Source organism: Delphinapterus leucas, chromosome 3, assembly GCF_059928025.1.
Source record: "Delphinapterus leucas isolate spDelLeu-1000000601 "Yukka" chromosome 3, BTC_Dleu_Yukka2, whole genome shotgun sequence".
NCBI lineage: Eukaryota > Metazoa > Chordata > Mammalia > Artiodactyla > Monodontidae > Delphinapterus > Delphinapterus leucas.
The window spans coordinates 95,779,779-95,796,518 of record NC_143131.1 but is presented as its reverse complement, the minus strand read 5'-3'; the positions used below and the strand labels follow the sequence as shown (position 1 = coordinate 95,796,518).

Here is a 16,740-nt window from a genome sequence, read left to right as displayed (position 1 = left end):
TGTTGCATTAATCTGAATCTTAAGTGCTAGAGGGAGCTAGAGACTCTAGCTGGAATCATATAGGGCCACAAGGAGTTGTCACTTAGGGTGGTGGCTGAGAATCCAGGAGACAGATGAAGCCAAGAGAATCTGAGGAGGCACATACGATTTTTCAATACAGTATGTAAATAGTATCTTCGCTTTTTCGTCTGAAACCACCTATGGGCCATTCACTTACCTGAAAAATGTCCAGGACCTTTAGTGGCCATAGAACACTTTTTGAGAAACACTAATGGATCTTCTCAACCCCCTTTTCTCACTGTTTTCCTTCAGCAAATCCCATATTCTCTATTAAATTATGTACTGTCCTTAACACATACTACATAGCCTGGAATCTTCCTTCTCTGCTTTCCTTTTACTTTTCCTTCTACCTGTAACGCCGCCTCTTCACCTGTACCTAACCAAGCTCCTCTTCTGCTGCAGAAAACAATCCTTTATCCATGTATTATTGTATCTCCATCGTGACACATACAGCATTCTACTTTGTAGTGTACTTATTCAAGTAGCCCTCTTCTCCCTTCAAGGTTAAGGTCCACATTTGATTTCTGTTCGGATTCCCCACAGTGTTTTTAACGTAGCAGATATTTAGTTTGAGTACGAAAAAATGAAATGTTACAGGATTTCTAAGGAGGCAATTATAAATGTGGAATAGGATATCCAGGAGTATTAAAGCTTGAGTTCTAAGGAGGAGCTCAGAGTGAAAGAAATACCACAGTGAAAATTTGCTTGTCGTATTTGTGAGACCATATAAGGAATTGTATATGTAAGGCTGGATGGGTGGGGTGAGTTCAGATTATAGAGGATATTGAACACCTTTGCAAACTTATTCTATGAAGAACTACAGAAGGTCAGTGAGCAGCAAAGTATTCTGATTAAGTCACTAGTGGTTTCAAGACCCTTGAGTCGTGACTCCAAAGAAGTAGTGGCCCTTTTGATATTTGCCTTGCACTTGCATCATCATCAGTAAGATAACTAGCATCTGTATAGACAGTAATTTTATTTAATCCTCACAGTAACCCTGTGAAAGAGGTACTAATATCTCCATTTTCCAGAATGAGGAAATGCAGCAGTGAGTAGTAGAGCCAGGATTTGATGCCTTACAGTAGTGTAGAAGTTAGCATTTATTGTAGAAAGCAGAGGAGTCTGTTTTAACCAAAATCTTGGTACAAGCTTCATTTTAACTTTCTAATGTTATGGGCAGTTATTCTAGTATTTGAAGCAATTATTGATGAGCCCAAACTAAAACAGAAGGAAATCCTGTGAGAAAGATGAATTTAAAATACACTCTTATTCTATCAAAATTAAAACTCTCTTAAACTGAGAAATAGTACAATGTGAAATTTTACATTTTTTAAGTGAAATCATCTTTTTAAAATAACCAAACAGGATTGGCTATTTGAAAATAATTATAAAACTTTAAATGCTTTGTGTATTGCAGAATGTAAAGTTACTTGGTTTTACATTTTTACTTTAATAAGTTTTTAAATTAATTTTATCTATGCCAGTGCCAGCTAGAGTCTACAGGATTTCCTACAAGGAGTCACATATTTTATAAACCTTAAGAGATGTTTGATAACTGTTGATAGTTTTGTTGAAACAGTCAAATCAGTGAAACTAATCTAATAAATATTCTGGTTATATGAGTTTCCTAGTTTGACTCCCCAGCTCTGCCTGGGCAATTACTAGTCTAACAGTCTTCACAAAAGACTTTTTGCAATCAATACTCATTTGGTAATTTAAACTTTAAAAATTAGATTGTTTTATTTCTAGAGAATTTTTCAATATTAGTATCTTGAGCTCTTCTTTGCATTTTTTTGTCATTCTAAGTGTTAATATTATTAGAGACTCAAATAATTAAACCATATGAGAATAGAATAATGTTTTTCAACTGTATTGTTTTGTAGGATTTTTAAATGGTGATCACTACTGTGGTATTTAATTTGAATTTGCACAGCATAAAAAATAATTATTTCTACATGCTTTTCTAACTTTATAAGACTTAAATTATAAGTGATATGGTTGGTCAAATAGGAGGTTGAAATAATATGGCTTATTTGAATATCAGATCTACTTCCATAAACTTGAGGATAAAATTGAAAATTATGTAGCCTGGAAAGTATTCAATAATACTTATGTTGAGACATACACGAAATTGAGTTTTGTTTGTCTCTATCAGATGTCTATGCAAATCAGTATAAACAACATTTAATTTTACTGTTTACTAAAACCTTGTCAAATTGCATAATGAAATAAGATCTCATTTCAGTTTTCTAATTAACATTATTAATTTTGAATCTAGAATCCTGGAACAGCTCATCCTTATGATAGTGGCCACATAGCAATGACCTACACTGGCCTTTCATGCTTAGTTATTCTTGGAGATGACCTAAGCCGAGTAAATAAAGAAGCTTGCTTAGCAGGCTTGAGAGCCCTTCAGCTAGAAGATGGAAGGTATGGGTCATTCTTTGTTACTTGTCTTTTTTTTTTTTTTAAGAAAATTCATTTGGAATTAAAAATAGATATAATACTATACTAGAATTGTAGAGTTTATCATAAACTCTTATTAGAACCACCTAAAGTTCACTGTATACATACGGTTTAAGTGCTTAATCAGTGAAATATTTCTTATGTGAATGAAAATAAAAGTAATCACAATAACAATTCCATTTTTTCTTAGTTCATTTTTCTTTTTTTTAAAGGCGATAATAGATCCATAAATAAATGGTTTAATAGTTTCAGGATTAGGATCTACTTTAATTTACATTCTGGGTTAAAAAAATGGACATTTTGAAGCAGACATACATTTAATCTAAACTTTTATGCCTTAAGACATAGTGATGGGGGAAAAAGGGATGAACATTGAATATTATTATAGTCTAGTGTAGGTAGTTTCTGTGATATTATTAAAGGATAGAAAAAGTAGTGAGTTCATTAATATTTGATGGTTTAAGTGGTGTGTCTAACAAAAAAAAAGTTTTAAGGTGAAACATTTTTTTTAAGTTTAGGAAGTGATAAAGCAGTAGTGATGCTATCTAAAGAAAAGACTTTGCAAACAAATCCTGCCACGTTGTTATTGCTGTAGCCCATCTACTGCTGTGTCTATTTTCCTGTCAGTATTTTAAAAACACTGCTGTTGATGAGGGGAAAATTAGTGGAAACATATAAGGTAAATTGACATTAATTGGAAATACTATAAAACTAAATATTTACCTCAGCAAGTACATGTGACTAATTTCTCAATAATTCATTATAGTCTTTGGTCACTGCTATCTTATCCTTATTTATAAATAAAAGAATAGATATGAAATACAAACTATTATGTACTTCTCTAAAACTAATTAAATATGTGAAAATTAAAACAATATGATCGGGGCTTTCCTGGTGGCGCAGTGGTTGAGAGTCCGCCTGCCGATGCAGGGGACGCTGGTTCATACCCTGGTCTGGGAGGATCCCATGTGCCGCGGAGCGGCTGGGCCCGTGAGCCATGGCTGCTGGGCCTGCGCGTCCAGAGCCTGTGCTCCGCAACGGGAGATGCCACAATGGTGAGAGGCCCGCGTACCACAAAAACAAAAACCAAAACCAATATGATCAGTTAATTAATGGTTATCTGTATATACATTGAGAAGAAATTTCACATAAGCAGAACTTGGGCTTGAGAATTTCTTACTACCCAATAGGGCCCTGCTACTTTTTCTGCTATTAATTCTCAAGCCACTGTGCCATAGCTTTCCATGGCTGAGAGCAAAGAAACTTACTCTGAGTGGTGGCATCTGGGAAAGAGTAACTGTGGTAGTATGTTAAGCTACCCAGAAATTGAACTTGGGAGTACAGTGTTGATTTAGAGATAGTTTTATATTACTCAAATTAATAGTCCTTTATTGAATAATACAAGTAGTATATGGTTTTTAAATCTGTATTTAGTGATAGCTTTTTCTGTGAGTGAAGACATGAAGTAGGTGTTTCTAACTAACCCCCCTACAAAAAAATAAATAATAGTACAGTAAATCATATGGTTATTATTTTCAGTTTTTGTGCAGTACCTGAAGGCAGTGAAAATGACATGCGATTTGTATACTGTGCTTCCTGTATTTGCTATATGCTCAACAACTGGTCTGGCATGGATATGAAAAAAGCCATCAACTATATTAGAAGAAGTATGGTGAGTTATGTTGATAAATTGACTCTGCTTTAAGTTATTACTGCTGATATATGGGGGCTGGGGCATGCCTCATCTCTTCTAGCAATAATTTGGAAATAAGGATAATAAGATTGCTTTCTGGGTACATCATATATCAGAATAGCCATTTAAGAATAATATTCAAGGAAAGTTTGACTCTTTAGCCATTAAATTTTAAATGTAATCTGATTGTGTCCAAAGAAACTGTCTTTAGCAGAAAGAGATTAGTCAGCCTTAGAAGCAAAAAATAGTAAAATCTCAAAGGTAAATGTTGATAACCTATCTTAATAGGGATCATTGGGAAGTCGCAGCCAAGCATAAAGGAGAATTACAGTGCCCTTGGTGAGATTATTCCTATATTGGGTGTGAGGTGTGAGTTCCTTAAGCTATTTTGACTAGCAAGATTGACTGGGCTGACAGTAGATTTTTGGATCACTTTTGGTTTCTTAATACTTTTATGTGGGTTTTTTTTTACTCTAAGGTTTATTTTAAGGAGAATATCAAGTAGAAATTTTATTCTTTCACACAATACAATTTAGTCTTTTTATCAACAATAGTAAGGAAAACTTAGTTTAGTCTCAGCCAGAACTATCCTTTGCTCTACTTTTTAGTCTCTCATATACAACCAGAGAAATAGAAGTGCTGCTTCCCAGGTCTATTTTACTTTCTAAATATGAAATTTTTATAGATTAGAATATTTTAGGCTGTTAATTCAACTTTTACTAGTCCACATTTCAGAACAAAAATGTAAGTTCTCAGAGGAATGGAGTTATTTTTAATTGAATGTGTGAATGTGAATCAGATTTTATAGAATCTGTAATAGCACAGGTTTTTAAAAGCCTGTGGAGGCAGAAAGACGAAACCTTTAAAGGAGTTTTAACATCTTTATTGGAGTATAATTGCTTTACAATGGTGTGTTAGTTTCTGCTTTATAAAAGGAGTTTTAAGAGGAAAGGAGATTTATGTTATAGACAAAAGTGGGAGATAGACATTTTGGCATGAATATTGCAGAAATAACACCATGTTCTTCTCAGTGCATTGTATTTGGAGATACAACATGTTGATTTGCTCTATTATTGGTGATGTTAACTTTAATCACTTGGTTAAGGTGGTGTATGCCAGATTTTCCTCTGTAAAGTTAGCATTTTTCCCTTTGTAATTATTTAGTATCTCATGGTGAGATACTTGGAGACTGTATAAATATCCTGTCCCTCATCAAACTTTTCCACTAGTATTAGTATGCATTGATATTTTCCAGCTCTATCATTCATTCTGTAATTATCAGTTAAAATTCTACAGTTATGGAAAGCTTTCCCTTCACCTTTATCTACTTATTTATTTATTTAATTTAAACAGGCACTCTAGATTCTTGTTTTACTCAATGGGTTGTTATCTGTAACTCATTATTTATTTTGATGCTGTCCCAGATTCAGCCAGCAAAAACCCCTTCACCCAGCAAAAACCCCTTGTGCCCTTTTGGTATGTCCCCTTCATTCTTTGAGCACCTCCTTGTCTTCTGGTACAAGATATTCCAGGTACATAGTTTAATTTCCCAGCCTCAGTTCTGAAATTGGTCATTTCTTCAAGGAGTTTTAGTTCTTATTGGAGGGTGATGTTTAGAAACCACGATTTGGGCACAAAATGTGCTTATTGGTACTGGGATATCACTGCTTCTAGCCCCTCTCTCAGAGGTAGGAAATGTATATATGTATACACAGACATCCTCCTTACACACTTATACACATCTATATCTTTTTCTCTATCAATCAAAAACCGTGAGTTCACACTAATACCTCAAGTTTTAATCCAATACCACTAGGTTCATTTTAACCTTCCTTTTTTCATTTGTAACTCCCTTCTCAGAGAGTGACAAACCTGTCTACTATTATCCAGAATGCATTGGTTCTTTTTGTTTAGAGCCTGAAGGTATATAGTCAAAATGTTATATTTAAGAAACACTTGAGTTACTTCTTTTATTCCCTCCACCCCCAACCTTTAGTTTGTTTATGTTAATTTATTTGAAATAAAGTTGTTTATTTGTTTCTGTTTGGATTCTATTTTAGGATTCCCCCCCAACTTTGTTGATTTTATTTCTTTAATATGTGAAATATTAACTCGGTTTTGAAAGTCATAACTATACAAAAAGTTATATTCAGAGATGTGTAACTCACAGGGCTTCCTGTTCCTTCTATCTCCACCCCCTTCCTAACTCCCATGTTTACCACCTTGTTCCCATTCACTCTGTAGGTAAACGTTCTCATTAGTTTTTGGTTAGGCCTCCCTGTACTTCTTTTTGATGAACAGATATGTACATTTTTATTTCTGCTTTCTTACTCAAAAGAGTACTTTTTTCAGTTTGCTTTTTACATTTAACAATATAGCTTGAAAACCACTCTATATCAGGTCATAGAAATTTTCCTCATTTCTTTTTTAACAGTTTTGTAGTACTCCATCATGTGCACATGTCATAGCTTTTTCCAACTCTTCTGTATATAGGCTACATATTTTCCAAATGCGAACAGTGTTGAAATTCATACCTTATACATGTGTACTTATGTATTGTTGGGGATATAACTTCAGAATAAATTCCTAGCAGTGGAATTGCTTAATCAAAAAGTAAATGCATACGGGGGGATTGGTTCAAAGTGGCGGAGTAGAAGGACATGCACTCACTCCCTCTTGCGAGAGCACCAGAATCACAACTAACTGCTGAACAGTCATCGACAGGAAGACACTGGAACTCACCAAAAAAGATACCCCACGTCCAAAGACAAAGGAGAAACTGCAACGAGACGGTAGGGGCACAATCACAGTAAAATCAAATCCCATAACCGCTGGGTGGGTGACTCACAAACTGGAAAACAGTTAGACCACAGAAGTCCACACACTGGAGTGAAGGTTCTGAGCCCCATGTCAGACTTCCCAACGTACGGGTCCAGCAATGGGAGGAGGAATTCACAGAGAATCAGACTTTGAAGGCCAGCGGGATTTGATGCCAGGACTTTGACAGGACTAGGGGTAACAGAGACTCCACTCTTGGAGGGCACACACAAAGTAGTGTGTGCATCAGGACCCAGGGGGAAGGGGCAGTGACCCATAGGAGACTGAACCAGACCTACCTGCTAGTGTTGGAGGGTCTCCTGCAGAGGTGGGGGGAGGCTGTGGCTCACCGTGGGGACAAGGACACTGGCAGCAGAAGTTCTGGGAAGTACTCCTTGGCATGAGCCCTCCCAGAGTCCACCATTAGCCCCACCAAAGAGCCTGTAGGCTCCAGTGCTGGGTCACCTCAGGCTGAACAACCAACAGGGAGGGAACTCAGCCTCACCCATCAGCAGACAAGTGGATTGAAGTTTTAACTGAGCTCTGCTCATCAGAGCAAAACCCACGTCTACCCACCACCAATCCCTCCCATCAGGAAGCCTGCACAAGTCTCTTAGATAGCCTCATCCACCACAGGTCAGACAGCAGAAGCAAGAACTACAATCCTGCATCCTGCGGAACGAAAAACCACATATGCAGAAAGATGGACAAAATGAAAAGGCAGAGGACTGTGTACCAGATGAAGGAACAAGATAAAACCCCAGAAAAACAATTAAATGAAGTGGAGATAGGCAACCTTCCAGAAAAAGAATTCAGAATAATGAGAGTGAAGATGATCCAGGACCTCAGAAAAAGGATGGTGGCAAAGATCAAGAAGATGCAAGAAATGTTTAACAACAACCTAGAAGAATTAAAGAACAAACAAACAGAGATGAGCAATACAATAACTGAAATGAAAAATACACTAGAAGTAATCAGTAGCAGAATAACTGAGGCAGAAGAACGGATAAGTGACCTGGAAGACAGAACGGTGGAATTCATTGCCACGGAACAGAATAAAGAAAAAGGAATGAAAATAAATGAAGGCAGCCTAAGAGACCTCTGGAACAACATTAAATGCACCAATATTTGCATTATAGGGGTCCCAGAAGGAGAAGAGAGAGAGAAAGGACCCACGAAAATATTTGAAGAGATTATAGTCTAGAACTTCCCTAACGTGGGAAAGGAAATAGCCACCCAGGTCCGGGAAGCGCAGAGAGTCCCAGGCAGGATAAACCCAAAGAGAAACATGCCGAGACACATAGTAATCAAATTGCCATAAATTAAAGACAAACAAAAACTATTAAAAGCAGCAAGGGAGAAACGACAAATAACATACAAGGGAACTCCCATAAGGTTATTAACAGCTTATTTCTCAGCAGAAACTCTACAAGGCAGAAGGGAGTGACATGGATATTTTAAAGTGATGAAAGGGAACAACCAACAATCAAGATTACTCTACCTGGCAAGGATCTCATTCAGATTCGACAGAGAAATCAAAAGCTTTACAGACAAGCAAAAGCTAAGAGAATTCAGCACCACCAAACCAGCTCTACAACAAATGCTAAAGGAACTTCTCTAAGTGGGAAACACAAGAGAAAAGACATACAAAAACAAACCCAAAACAATTAAGAAAATAGGAATATACATATTGATAATTACCTTAAATGTGAATGGATTAAATACTCCAACCAAAAGACACAGGTTCACTGAATGGATAGAAAAACAAGATCCATATATATGCTGTCTACAAAAGACTCACATCAGACCTAGGGACACATTCAGACTGAAAGTGAGAGGATGGAAAAAGATATTGCATGCAGTGGAAATCAATAGAAAGCTGGAGTAGCAATATTTATATCACATAAAATAGACTTTAAATTAATGAATGTTACAAAAGACAAGAAAGGACACTACCTAATGATCAAGGGACCAAAATCCAAGAAGAAGACAATAACAATTATAAACATATATGTACCCAACATAGGAGCACCTCAGTACATAAGGCAGATGCTAAAAGCTATAAAAGAGGAAATCGACAGTAACACAATAATAGTGGGGGACTTTAACACCTCAGTTACACTAATGGACAGATCATCCAGACAGAAAATTAATAGGGAAACGCAAGCTTTAAATGACAAAATATACCAGATAGATTTCATTGATATCTATAGGACATTCCATCTGAAAACAGCAGGTTACACTTTCTTCTCAAGTGCACATGGAACATTCTCAAGGATAGATCACATCTTGGGTCACAAATAAAGCTTCGGTAAATTTAAGAAAATTGAAATCATATCAAGCATCTTTTCCAACCACAACGCTATGAGATTAGAAATAAATTACAGGGAAAAAAAACCGTAAAAAACAAACACATGGAGGCTAAACAATATGTACTAAATAACCAAGAGATCACTGAAGAAATCAAAGAAGAAATCAGAAAATACTTAGACACAAATGACAACAAAAACACGATGATCCAAAACCTATAAACAATCTAACCTGACACCTAAAGGAACTAGAGAAAGAAGAACAAACAAAACCCAAAGTTAGTAGAAGGAAAGAAATCATAAACATCAGAGCAGAAATACATGAAATTGAAACAAAACAGTAGCAAAGATCAATAAATCTGAAAGCTGGTTCTTTGAGAAGGTAAACAAAATTAATAAAACTTTAGCCAGACTCATCAAGAAACAGAGGGAGAGGACTCAAATCAATAAAATTAGAAATGAAAAAGAAGTTACAATGGACACTGCAGAAATACAAAGCATCATAAAAGACTGCTACAACCAACTCTGTGCCAATAAAATGTACAATCTGGAAGAAATGGACAAATTCTTCAAAAGGTATAACCTTCCAAGACTGAACCAGGAAGAAATAGAAAATATGAACAGACCAATCACAAGTAATGAAATTGAAACTGTGATTAAAAATCTTCCAACAAACAAAAGTCCAGGACCAGATAGCTTCACAGGTGAATTCTATCAAACATTTAGAGAAGAGCTAACACCCATCCTTCTCAAACTCTTCCAAAAAATTGCAGAGGAGGGAACACTCCCAAACTCATTCTACTAGGCCACCATCACCCTGATACCAAAACTAGACAGAGATCTACCAAAAAAATTACAGACCAATATCACTGAGGAATATAGATGCAAAACACTCAACAAAATACTGGCAAACAGAATCCAACAACACATTAAAAGGATCATACACCATGATCCAGTGGGATTTATCCCAGGGATGCAAGGATTCTTCAGCATACGCAAATCAATCAGTGTGATACGCCATATTAACAGATTGAAGAATAAAAGCCATATGATCATCTCAATAGATACAGAAAAAGGTTTTGACAAAATTCAACACCATTTAGGATAAAAACTCTTCAGAAAGTGGTTATAGAGGGAACGTGCCTCAACATAATAAAGGCCATATATGACAAACCCACAGCAAGTATTATTCTCAATGGTGAAAAACTGAAAGCATTTCCTCTAAGATCAGGAACAAGATAAGGATGTCCACTCTCGCCACTATTATTCAACATAGTTTTGGAAGTCCTAGCCACGGCAATCAGAAGAAAAAGAAATAAAAGGAATCCAAATCGGAAAAGAAGAAGTAAAACTGTCACTGTTTGCAGATGACATGATACTATACACAGAAAATCCTAAAGATGCCAGCAGAAAACTGCTAGAGCTAATGAATGAATTTGGTGGAATTGCAAGATACAAAATTAATGCACAGAAATCTCTTGCATTCCTAGACACTAAAACGAAAGATCAGAAAGAGAAATTAAGGAAGCGATCCCATTCACCATTGCCACAAAAAAAATTAAATACCTAGGAATAAACCTACCTAAGGAGGTAAAAGACCTGTACTCAGAAAACAATAAGACAGTGATGAAAGGAATCAAAGATGACACAGACAGAGGGAGAGATATACCATGTTCTTGGATTGGAAGAATCAATATTGTGAAAATGACTATACTACCCAAAGCAATCTACAGATTCAATGCAACCCCTATCAAACTACCAATGGCATTTTTTGCGGAACTAGAACAAAAAATCTTAAAATTTGTATGGAGACAAAAAAGACCCCGAACAGCCAAAGCAATCTCGAGGGAAATAAACGAAGCTGGAGGAATCAGACTCCCTGACTTCAGACTATACCACAGAGGTACAGTAATGAAGACAATATGGTACTGGCACAAAAACAGAAATATAGATCAATGGAACAGGATAGAAAGCCCAGAGATTAACCCACGCACCTATGGTCAACTAATCTATGACAAAGGAAGCAAGGCTATACAATGGAGAAGAGACAATTCCTTCAGTAAGTGGTGCTGGGGAAACTGGACAGCTACATGTAAAAAAATGAAATTAGAACACTCCCTAACACCATAAACAAAAATAAAATCAAAATGGATTAAAGACCTAAATGTAAGGCCAGACACTATCAAACTCTTAGAGGAAAACATAGGAAGAACACTTCGACATAAATCACAGCAAGATCTTTTATCACCTACCTCCTAGAGTAATGGAAATAAAAACAAAAATAAACAAATGGGACCTAATGAAACTTAAAAGCTTTTGCACAGCAAAGGAAACTATAAACAAGACGAAAAGACAACCCTCAGAATGGGAGAACATATTTGCAAATGAAGCAATGGACAGACGATTAATCTGCAAAATATATAAACAGCTCATGCAGCTCAATATTAAAAAAACAAACACCCCAATCAAAAAATGGGCATAAGACCTAAATAGACATTTCTCCATAGAAGACATACAGATGGCCAAGAGGCACATGAAAAGCTGATCAACATCACTAATCATTAGAGAAATGCAAATCAAAACTACAATGAGGTATCACCTCACACCGGTCAGAATGGCCATCATGAAAAAGTCTACAAACAATAAGTGCTGGAGAGGGTGTGGAGAAAAGGGAACCCTCTTGCACTGTTGGTGGGAATGTAAATTGATACAGCCGCTATGGAGAACAGTATGGAGGTTCCTTAGAAAACTAAAAATAGAATTACCATATGATCCAGCAGTCCCACTACTGGGCATATACCCTGAGAAAACCATAATTCAAAAAGAGACATGTACCCCAATGTTCATTGCAGCACTATTTACAATAGCCAGGACATGGAAGCAACCTAAATGTCCATCGGCCGATGAATGGATGAAGCAGATGTGGCACATATATACAATGGAATATTACTCAGCCATAAAAGGAAATGAAATTGAGTTATTTGTAGTGAGGTAGGTGGACCTAGAGTCTGTCATACAGAGTGAAGTAAGTCAGAAAGAGAAAAACAACTACCGTATGCTAACACGTATATATGGAATCTAAAAAAAAAAATGTTTCTTATGACCCTAGGGGCAGGACAGGAATAAAGATGCAGATATAGAGAATTGAGTTGAGGACACGGTTAGGGGGAAGGGTAAGCTAGGGCGACGTGAGAGAGTAGCATTGACATATACACACTACCAAATGTAAAATAGCTAGTGGGAAGCAGCTGCATAGCACAGCGAGAGCAGGTCAGTGCTTTGTGACCACCTAGAGGGGTGGGATAGGGAGGGTGGGAGGGAGACTCTAGAGGGAGGGGATATGGTGATATATGTATACGTATAGCTGATTCACTTTGTTATACAGCAGAAACTAACACAACATTGTAAAGCAGTTATACTCCAATAAAGATGTTAAAAAAAAGTTCAAGAAGATTTCTCAGAAGGGAAAGATCTGAGTTTCCAGATATCCTGAAAGGACCACTGAGGGCCCATTATAATGGATGAAAATAGGCTCAAACCCAGGAACATTACTGTGAAATTTCATAACACTGGGACAAAGGAAAGATCCTTCTTTGCCTTGACTCCTAGAGGATGTTCTCCACCAAAACAAAAGAGTAAACCAAGAAAGAGGAAGAGATAAGAAATCCAACTCAGGTGAAAAACATAGGAAGTTCCAAGGTTGATAGTGAAGGGAAGTCCCCAGATGACAGCTCCGCAACAGTGTGGAGAGCACTCAACCCAGATAGGACAAGGATGGAGGAGTGGGGGGGCTCTGTTCAAGAGAAAGACAGACACTGGTAGGTGTCTGATGGTGGTTGACTGTGTCTCTCAGAAGCTGTGTCTATTAGACGCTCAGTACAAAGTAAAACACACAAATGGGGGAAAAGGTAACAGTTAATTTCAGGAAAAATAAGAAAATAAACAACCATAGTCCACAATGCTCAACTGTGAATTGTATTTTCGTAGACAGGTTACATAATCACAGAAGTTGATTTAAGCAAAGTGTAGTATCCTCGGAGCATGGGGCACAGGAACAGAGGGGAATGGGGTGTAAGAGAGTTGGATGCTTATCTACCATAATAAATGATAGAATATGTCTAAAAGTCACAATTTAAAACAGTATGATCTAGGCATATTATTTGGAAGCACCAAGATGTATACTCCAGAAGAAATGGCCAAATACTGAAAAGTGGTTGCCTCTGGAAAAGGGTACTGGAGGAGTGTGAGGAATGATGCAGGGAATCACTGTTTTGTTATAAATTTTTGTTATAAATTTTTCAGTACCATTTAACTTTCTAAATGATGAATGTATATACCTTTGATAAAATAAATTTTAAAAAATATGTTATGCTTTTCTAGGGTTTTATTTTAATAATTTTTAAAAAGCGTATGTTATGCTTTTTTCAAAATGAAAAAATAAACATAAAGGAAAAAAAAAGAATTACCATATGACGCAGCAATCCCACTGCTGGGCATATACCCAGAGAAAACCATAATTCAAAAAGACACATGCACCCCAGTGTTCATTGCAGCACTGTTTACAATAGCCAGGTTATGGAAGCAGCCTAAATGCCCATCGACAGACGAATGGATAAAGAAGATGTGGTACATGCATACAATGGAATATTACTCAGCCATAAAAAAGGAACGAAATTGGGTCATTTGCAGAGACATGGATGGACCTAGAGACTGTCATGCAGAGTGAAGTCAGAAAGAGAAAAACAAATAGTGTATATTAACGCGTATATGTGGAATCTAGAAAAATGGTACAGATGAACCAGTTTGCAAGGCAGAAATAGGGACACAGATGTAGAGAACAAAAGTATGGACACCAAGGGGGGAAAGCGGAGGGTATGGTGAATTGGGAGATTGGAAATGACATATATACACCAATATGTATAAAATAGATAACTAATAAGAACCTGCTGTATAAAAAAAGTAAATGCATACACAAAGTTTATCAGATATTGCCCATTTTCTCTACAAAAGGTATGAACCAATTTATATTCCCACCAGTGTATGAGAGTGCCTGTGTCCTGTGTCCACACAGTGTCACCAATAGAATGTGTTTTCACACAGTTTTTATTTTTACCAATGTGATGGGTGAAAAATGGTATCTCAGTGTTTTTAATTTGCATTTATTTTATTAGGAATGAGTTTGACCATTTTCTTAACTTTAGGACTGTACAAAACCAGGCCACAGGCCAAATTTAACCTGTAGTCCCCAGTTTGCTGACCCCTACTTGTAGTCCATTATTTTTCCTTTTTCTTTAGGTATTCCAGTTTAGTGTGTTTTCTTTCTTTGCTTATCTTTCATTTCAACCACTTTCTCTCTGACCCTTTTTACTTCTTTATCTCATTTGTATTCTCTTTGCTGTTTTCAGCCTTTCTTAAATGTCCCTTACTATGTTTTCCTGAAATCATTTAATTTTTATTTCTTCCTACTGTTTATCCTTTTCATTTTTTAACGTTAAATCTCTTTTCATATTCCCGAATGCTTATTTGAGGATATGAAATTGAGTTTGGGGTGCTGTATTACAGTTTTCCTTTGCTTTATCACCATTTTTTGGAGGTGAAGGCAGATTTTCCTATACTGGGATGTTTTCATTCTGATTGTTGTGTTTTCATCTCAGAGTTACTTTGTGTAGATTTGTCTTTTTCTGTTTAGTCATTAGTGGATTTTTTTTTTTTCTTACAAGAATTCCTAGTTTAAGAGTGCCCTCTTTTCAGTGCAGAGAAACAAAGTATGATTTCTTTAATTTAGAGTGTCTTTTTGTTTGTTTGTTTGTTTAGTGATTGGGGAAGGTTTGTGAGTTCTGTGATTTTCTGGTAGGAGAAAGGTTCTCTTTTGTTTCCCGGGTTTTTGCATTTTGCTCTTTGGAGTTTTCATTTATTTGGTCATCAGTGGGCCCTTCTCCCTTCCTTTTTTAACTGTCTTCACCAGACTTATGCCCATTGAATGCTGCCACCTTGACTTGCACACTCTCCTCGGTCTTTTCTCTGTAGTCACTGTTCAGTGTTACCAGAGCTCCTACAGTACAGGCATCCTCGCTTTGCCTGGTAGTGCCAGACTGTAATGATGGTCTTGCAGGCTGAAATGATGCACAGTGATTTTAATCATCAGTGGGAAAAATGACACTTGTTCTGTGACCTTTATAATTTTTTGCCAAAACATTAAAAACTATTACTGTTATAAATGTACACAGAATTTTTAAATGGTAAAACCAGTGTTTATTTATTAGTACATCATAATTTAAAACATTAGCAATATTGAATATTAAAGTGTTTTCTGTGTAAAAACATTCATCAATAGTAGCTTGAACAGCACTGTTTGTCTTCTCATTATATAATTTATAATATGGAGCAGGCATCTTTTCTGTCTTGGTAAATGATCATACTCCTTTCTAAGTTTGTATCAGCTTCCAACATTCTGTCCTTTGCATTTTCATTGTTGTGAAATATCTGAGAGTTCCTTTTATGTGAAGTTTTGGCCAGCATCTCTTCTCTAGAACATCTCCATCTTTTTCATCAGAGCCACTTTCCTCATTTATGTAGATATTTCGCCTTCACTTGATTTTTCTGACTGCATATCTAGTCTCAATCAGCCAGCACTGTCATGATAGCTGTTTCTTATATTACTCTGTTTGATCTCAATTTCACTTTCAGTGTTAACTGCTTTTCATTTCTTTACTGCACTTTCATCTTTGGTAGCCAGTCTCCTTTTTTGATTATGTTTTTAAAACATCATGTGGGTTTATCACTAAAAGACAAAGAGACAGCACAGCCACACCTTGCTGTCTGTGTGAACTGAAAAACATGTGCAGTGACCAATTACTACAGACTTTGAAAAAGGTGACGTGATTGGTCACTGATTGTGATACACATCTATTATGTATGTAATGGTTTGTGGACTGAGGAGCTAGCAGCAAGTTTGTACTTTATGCAGTTGCTAACTGTTAATATATTGTTATTACTGAAATTTGAACCATACTATGTTACTTAACTAAGCGGGGGTACCTGGAATCTGTGTATATTGGAACTGTGCAAAGCAAGGATTGCCTGTATTTCACACTCAGGCTTTTCCTAGTGATTTAAGCTAGTGATTTTAGGCAATCTAAGACCTGCCATTAGCGCCCCTCCTCTCTCTTCCTCTCAAGTTTTTATAGATTGCCCTTGCTCTCTGCAAAAGTATGTCAGGAGTGTGGGATTTGATGTTTCTTCTTCTATAGACAGGAAATTTGAAGCTTGAGCATGTCTTCTAGCTTTGACAAGGTTTCAGTTTTATGTAGTTGTATTGTTCTTATCCTGTTTTGATTTTGTGGGATATGTGGGGAGATTCAAATTTAGGCAGGCACCATTATCATTGGCTACCTA

The 16,740-nt window shown here is 36.5% G+C and overlaps 1 protein-coding gene across 3 annotated transcripts in view; it reads left to right on the top strand.

Annotated features, from left to right (window-relative positions):
- Positions 1–16,740, top strand: part of PGGT1B (protein geranylgeranyltransferase type I subunit beta) — a 56,881-nt gene that overhangs the window by 21,196 nt on the left and 18,945 nt on the right. For all 3 annotated transcript variants that reach the window (XR_016392741.1, XR_016392740.1, XM_022590912.2), the window contains exons 4-5: positions 2,339–2,490; positions 4,066–4,198. Coding sequence is in view for 1 of the 3 variants with exons in the window: in XM_022590912.2 (XP_022446620.1) it covers positions 2,339–2,490; positions 4,066–4,198 (285 nt within the window). In the remaining 2 variants the exon portion in view is untranslated. The remainder of the gene's footprint in view (positions 1–2,338; positions 2,491–4,065; positions 4,199–16,740) is intronic.